Source organism: Aptenodytes forsteri, unplaced genomic scaffold (genome assembly GCF_000699145.1).
Source record: "Aptenodytes forsteri isolate BGI_AS27 unplaced genomic scaffold, ASM69914v1 Scaffold18, whole genome shotgun sequence".
Classification (NCBI taxonomy): domain Eukaryota; kingdom Metazoa; phylum Chordata; class Aves; order Sphenisciformes; family Spheniscidae; genus Aptenodytes; species Aptenodytes forsteri.
Window position 1 is genome coordinate 1,236,886 of NW_008795135.1, and position 7,338 is coordinate 1,244,223.

The following is a 7,338-nucleotide window of genomic DNA, read 5'->3' on the forward strand; positions in this document are numbered from 1 at the left end:
AGGCTGAACGTCTAGTTATCATAAGGTACACCTGCAAAAATGCGTATCTCTTCTGTTTCATTTTTTTCCTTGAAACAAGCTCTACTACGATTCCTCCTAGCATACGAATTTCAGCAGTTCTTGCCTGTATTAAGAGTTTAATATAGTATGTGTTATTCACCTAGGAAACCTTCCTTTTTCTGCTTTATCAGTTAAGATTTCTGCCTTTTACTGACTTGAATGAGGAACAATCCGTTACAACTACACAAAACAAAATCATACTGCTCATTTCTGTCAATCTAGAATCCTAGAATTTCACCACAAATCTTTCAAGTGTGTTAGATATTTAGTCTAAGATACTAGACATTTAGTGTAAGACCTCTCTATAAATAAAAAGCAGCAGTCTCCAACCTGCAATGACTGAATGACTGACTGAAACAAAGGGAGGAAAAGAAATAGTCGTACCGGTGAACTCCACTGTTGCACATAATGATGTGACAAGCTCCAAGCCGGCTACAGAGTTCAGAAGACACTGAAAGCAATCCAACTCCGGAAGCACTGCACGCAGTGTACGCGCAGGCAGCGGTGCGCTTGGATCGGATAAAGGACCCTATCAGTCGGTAAAGTTCATCCAAGCAATTGAGAGGCCTCATCAGCTGCAAGAAAGGAAGAGAGAGAGAGATTTAAATATTTGCTACTGAGCGCACATGAAATGCTCTCTTAGAGTAGGTCACCACAGATGCAGACGGAACGGCAGGGCTGGCTGAGAAAGCCGAAGCCAAATTCCGTAACGTAAATACACAGCACACAGTCTTCTGTTACATGACCTATGACAACTTTTTCAAACTTTTAAATTCTTACCGTCACTGACTGTTTCATTCCCAGTCCTGCCTACAGAAGTGTTTTTCACTTCAATAAACCAAATAGACCCATCAGTCCCATTTCCATTAATGGTATTGCCAAAGAAGGGAAGCCATGAAGAGGCAATCTACAACTGTATGCACATACAGGAGGGATGCCAAGACTGGTTAATTGACTCGCTGAGAAAATCAGCTTATTATTAAGACAACACTGTCCTTTATTTATACAAATGTCTAGTTCCTAATCCTGACTAACAACATGGAAAAACAAAAACGAACAGACAAAAACATACTACAAAGCAAGAACAGTTAACTTTGTAACAGGACTTAAAATAACCTCAGCATTACCATATGGAAAATAAACGATCCACCTAGTAAAGAAGGCAGCTTCAAGTGGAAGGCTTCAGAAAAGGAACCTTCAAGAGCAGTCTAGTAATGAAAGGCACCATCTCATAGTGCTTTGTATAAAGGAGATGTCAACAAGACAGTTTTGCAGACCTCATAATTCCAAATTCCCCATTCTTTTTCTTCCAGAAACACTTAAAGATTCCAACAAACCCCCCTCTTACTCAAAGAATCAATTTTTTGAAAGACAGTTCATTCCCTGAAGACAGTTTTAACTAATTAGGGAAATGGCAGCCTCACTTGCTCCTATATGAAGGTTACTTCATTGGAAAGCATAGAGGTCAAGTAAATCAATTCTAACAATCAGCATACTTAAACCTGGGCACGAATAGATTTAACTTGGTTTAGGTCCTATTGCTTTAACTTGCATCCATTTAAATTAATTTTAACTGGTGCCATTTACTAATGCAGAGCTATGGAAAATAGAGCAAAAGTCACAGCCACAAATTGAGATCATGCACTCACTCTTGGCTTGCTCCAATTGCAAAATAAATGCATTAGCTTAACCTAGCATCCCTTGGTCAGATCTGGATTATGAGATGCTTTTATCTTGCCCTTGAACTTTTCACTGAAACAGATAGGGAACAGGTTTAGGGGTAAAAAGCACTCCATATATAGCTAAATATTTCCTGCTGCACCTATGACTGCTTAGAAAGTTAAGTTGCTGACTCAGCAGGGAAGGAGAGGCACAGGCACATGTCCTCCTCCCCTCCCATGCGGTCCAGCACAGATCCAAGAAACAGGAACTATCAGCCTGTTAACACCCACGCTGGATGATATCGACATAAAATTTTAGTCTGTCATAGGGCTCAGCTGATGATCACTGTATTTCTCAAGCGACAGTAGCTCAATCACTTTTGAAGTCAGTGTAGGCAAGACCCTAGGAACTTCTTTTTTCCCTTACTGGGCTGCCGTATGGGCATTAACTCTCCAACAATAGGAGAGCGCATTAAATGAATTTTCATAGCCCCTGGGATCTCTCAGTCACAGAGGTTTAAAGACAGATGAAGGCATTTGAAGAAAGCCTAAATGAGGAGGTTCAGAAGAAAGCCTTCTGAGTGGGATGCTGAAGTATTTAATTTGGAACAGCCCTTCCAATTTTCAGAACAAAGAATTTCTGCTTGCACCTGCTCTCCCCCCACATGCTCTTGGAGCAATCGCATTGCTCTGAAAGCACAATGAAAAATGAAAGGCATGGTTCCCCTTCTCAGATACGCTGATGCCCTCCAGCCACACCTTTTGATACAGAACCACATGGCACCACACACCCCTAAAACACGGGTGGGACAAAATGCTGCAAGAGACCTCCTCCTTTCCCTGCCCGCCCCCAGCTTTAAATGATTCCATTTTTTGATGGAATTAATAAAGCCTCAGAAAAGAATTACAATAACAGTGTGTAACATGCAAAGTTTAATTAGGCACTTAGCATTTTTATTTACCTTATCTATATAAGCCGCTTTAGATGTTGAATTTGGAGGCAAGTTCGACTTGTCCAGGTAGAATGCCCTGAGAAAACAAAAAGAGTAAGGCAAAACCTGTTAATTGTTTAAACTTCTGAAAAAAATGTATGTAGGTGACTATTAGACACCGTCCTAAGGTTGGAATTTTTTGTTTTTTAATTTCATCATAAGAGAGGATGAAGGAATAATGCATGGGTAAATAGGCACTAACACTCTTTCTTTTAAAGTAATAAGGAACGTTTTTCTTGTTCTGGAGACAAACTGTCCCTCTGCCCTATGAAAACACAGTGCAAAATTTTAATCTCGAGGTAGTAGAAAAACTGGATCTGAAAATTATTTTCACCAAAGGTTTGTGGCAACTGGCTAGATTTTAATAGTGACTTTGGGAAACTTGGCATGTAAACAGTGCCTGAGCCTCATGCGCTACAAGCTTTTTTTATATTAGCTGTATATAACTGCAATAATATCAGAACAGAATCCCAAACATGAAACACAGTACTGAGAGAGGAAAACATACACAAGCTCACAATATAAAAAGAAACAAAAAAGGAAAAAACAAGGGGCAAATATACATCATACAAGGAAAATGACGTTTGCAATGTGTGCTGTCATGCATGCATGTGTAAATAAAAACAAACTGCCTTTCTTTACAATTTCTGCACACTTCTTTGAAAATGAATTAGTGCATGAAAGGAGAAGCCGAAGAAAACTGTCATTTACCTGCAGAACACAAATGTGATAAAGAAAGCATACTTACTGTATCAGGTTTCTCTCTTGTGTACTAAAGCTTGTCAACCCTCATTCTCCCAGTTCCTTCTATAACCTTTCACTTATCAATGAATGGTACCATAAAAAGTTTATATAAAATAGACAAAAGCAACATGCACTGTTTTAAAAGATAAAGGTTTGCTAATTCCTGTCTGGCACAAAGGAGGCTGATATTTGTACAGAGGACTTCCATGCTATCCTCCTCTCCTAAAACAGGAAAACTTCTCTTACTCAACACCAGAAAGGAAGAGCTTTAGCAAAGAGCACACGGGAAGCACGGAGCTCTTCTCCTGTTTCCTTCAACTCAGGAACCCTGGAGGAGTTGTTTTTTTTTTTTCTTTCTACCTTATAAGCGAATTAATTGCTCACCACAGATGAGCTACCATTAAACAACTCATAGGCAGAGGAAATATCTTGCATATATGTGTGATAAGATCACAGTGTCGCTGCCTCTGCAGCATCGCTTAAGGAAAAAAAACATTGTCCCTGCCCATGGCAGGGGGGTTGGATTAGACGATCTTTAAAGGTCCCTTCCAACCCAAACCATCCTGTGATTCTATGATCACAAAACTCATTCTGCTGGTTGAAAAGCTCCTAAAACCTGCTGGGGCAGCTGGAAATAGAAACACGTAGTAGGCTTCCCTGGCTGGATGAGGCATCCAGTGAGAACCAGGCAACAGCTACCACTGCAGCAATTCTGGCCAAGGTTAAAATAAAACAAAGCAAAAAAACCGCCACTGAACTATGGAACGTACAGGACAAAACCAGATTCTCCAGTGGAAACCTCAAGGTATCACTACGATCCAGCTCCAATGCCTGTGCACAAGGAGCATACCTGACTAAAGGTCGCAGCTGAGCCATGACTCAGGATGGAATTATGGCGTGTGGTAACCAAATTTCAATTGCAATAAAATATGAAAATAAACACTGAAAAGAATGCAACCTTGCATCCCAACTCTCAAATGACAGGACCACCTGAATCCTCCAGTCATGAGAACATTGATTCATATAACACACATGAACAAAAATCCCCCTCCCTGCTTTTTATGGTGTTATCCATGAGTGAAGTTATCCACATAGTTACATGCTTGCAAGGCAGGGGTGCAGACTGCAGATTTGAATAGCCCTTTATTCTTCAATAATCTGGAATAACTGAGCTGATAAAAAAAATCCAGGCACCTTTAATTCTAGTAGATTTTGCTTCCCACAGCTTTACAGTTTTGAAAAGCATCTTCTCCCAAATTTAAGATTTGAATTAATCCCCTCAGAAAGCACAGCAAAGCTAATCTAGTTCTGTTATTCCATTAAGCCTGTTGCACGATCCAGAATGTACTCTGTGTCAAAGGAAGCTGGAGACCGTTGGAAGGAAAAGTTTTGCAGAGAAAATTACTCATAAATCACTTTGAGCGGCCACAGCACATAAAAGCTATCTCAGCAGCAACAGACCAACCATTTCTTTGTTAGCAAAGCTAAAAAACAAAGCATCACCCTGCCATCCACTGAATATTATCGGACTGAAAGCCTATACTGTTTTTTCCTGCCATGCCACAGGAAAATCTGCTTCATTCAGAGTCTGTTCAGCACTCCCATTCTCTTTGGACTGTTATTCCAGCAAATTCAGCTGCATTAAATGAAACCAGAAACTAAATATAGAACAGTACACACATTAATGGAGTACATGGAAAATAATCAACTCAGGGTACAAAATGAGGCAACATGGACACTAGAATGGGATATACAATTATAGGAATTACTCCATTAATTCAGTCAATTATTCATTAACCTAAAGAACAAACAAAAATCAACTATACACAACATTAATTTTAAATATAAAAATATCCTGTTACAAATGAAACTATTCCCCCCCCCAATCTGATAACACTCCCAGATGTTTCTCAAGTGCTTTATTTTTATTGCTTTTCATAAAAACGGTCTTCAGTATTTTACAGAACATGACAAACTGTGGACAGCACATAAATTTCCAAAGCACTTCACTTAATTACTAAATGCTTGTTAAGGTCCTTAATCATATTTTATGGGAAAAGTTAATGGCAATCTTGGCATGGTTCCCAATTTGGACAATATTTTCTAATCCATTTGAAATGAACAAGAATGAAATCATAGTTCTTTGTCTGCAAATGTGATGCTGGTTTTGCTTCCAAAAGCCTTACAACTTCTGTAAGCTGCAGCAGAAAAGCCGTTCTTTAAAAAAAGGTAGACAATCCAATAGGCATTAAAACTACAGGGGATTATTGCTGTGTTCCACTTCTGTAAGATATCCCCTATGTAACAATGTCAAAAAATGGGACAAGCATCTCAGGGAAAACTTACACTGGAATGAGGTAACAAACATCTTAGGGTTCAAAAAGAAAAATCTATCACAAGATGAATGCTTTCCCAAGATGTTTTCCCAGAACTTGAGTACAAAGGAGATGCAGAAGTACTGATGTTTTCTTAGTGAAGCATTTTACAGGGTACCCTCCAAAATTGACCTGGAAATGTAAAATCCTGAAAATTTGAAATATTGAAAATTGAACCCTAAGGAGGCTCCAAACATGTAGAGATATGCATTCCTGAGTAACTTTGTACACACAAATAATTCAAGCAAAGCCAAGTTTCTGGTCTCACTCTCAGTTTGTTGTTCCAGGAAGCCCATAGGGTTATCCTAGATGTTGATCATCTTTTCTTTGAAATACAAGGATAGTGCAGAAGTGATTGGAGTGGGGGGGAGGGGGGAGGGCAGGTAATTGGGTTATGGCATTAAATAAAGGCAAATTGGGGGTTCTGCTCTAGAAAGGTTTTGCTTTGATGTTATAGCAGAGGAGAATTTAGTCTTTTACATTTTCTTCATCACTGTGGCATACATATAAATAAATTCATACTGTCTTCAACGGAAGGATGGAAATATATTTTAATTCTACTTGATTTTCAATCCCTTGGTCACAAGATATTCAAGATCATGTAGATAAGCATGGTCCACAACATGGCAAAGGATGCATCAGTACAGAGGTGCCGAGTCAGGAAGTGCTAGAATTAGTGTCCCTAATTCTTTTCTTCAGCTCAAACTACAAAGCATGTATTTATGACATAGGTAAATAATATCGCTGTGTATTTTCATATAAATGCACAAGTGCTTTTGTACTTCTTTAATAACAATTCCGTGTTCTGCCATCTGGTTGTTTACTATATAGGTGAGCATGTCTATAGCACATATTATATATATGTGTACACACACGTCTGGAAATACATTTTTATATCTATATATAATACAGATATAAATTCAGTTGTTTCTGTAGTACGAAGTATCCATTGCAGAAAACTATTTGCTGTCACAGCAAACAAAACTAAAAGTGTTTTACATGTTCTTTCCACTAAATGGTAAGTCTCAATAAATGATAAATTACCAAGTATAACTACACTCTCAGCCCATACTAAGACCCAGTGATTTTAAATGAAGTGTCCTAACATCTCTGTCAGTGATACAATCCTATGTACAGTGTCATTAGTAGTTAGAGAAAGGTTTAATTATAACGAGAAAACCTTCATGACAGTATCACGATTTTAAATTCTCCAAGAGCATACATAGTAATATTCTGACCTTTCACAACTATTGTGCAAACTGAAGTGCAGAACAGAAAATTTTAACACCATGTGGCTCTGAACTTACCATAGGTAATTCATATTTCATGTGTAAGCAACTCAGTAAGACCTTCCTTTGTACTCAGCACTGGTGAGGCCGCACCTCGAATACTGTGTTCAGTTTTGGGCCCCTCACTACAAGAAGGACGTTGAGGTGCTGGAGCGTGTCCAAAGGAAGGCAACGAAGCTGGTGAAGGGTCTAGAGAACAAGTCCTGTGAGGAGCAGC

The 7,338-nt window shown here is 38.9% G+C and overlaps 1 protein-coding gene across 1 annotated transcript in view; it reads right to left on the bottom strand.

Annotated features, from left to right (window-relative positions):
* The window catches only part of PREX2 (phosphatidylinositol-3,4,5-trisphosphate dependent Rac exchange factor 2), a 187,182-nt gene that overhangs the window by 22,433 nt on the left and 157,411 nt on the right, over nucleotides 1-7,338 (bottom strand). Inside the window, exons 37-38 of the mRNA XM_019471843.1 lie at nucleotides 2,684-2,750; nucleotides 445-635 (exon numbers count right to left, since the gene is read on the bottom strand). Coding sequence (XP_019327388.1) covers nucleotides 445-635; nucleotides 2,684-2,750 — 258 coding nt within the window. The remainder of the gene's footprint in view (nucleotides 1-444; nucleotides 636-2,683; nucleotides 2,751-7,338) is intronic.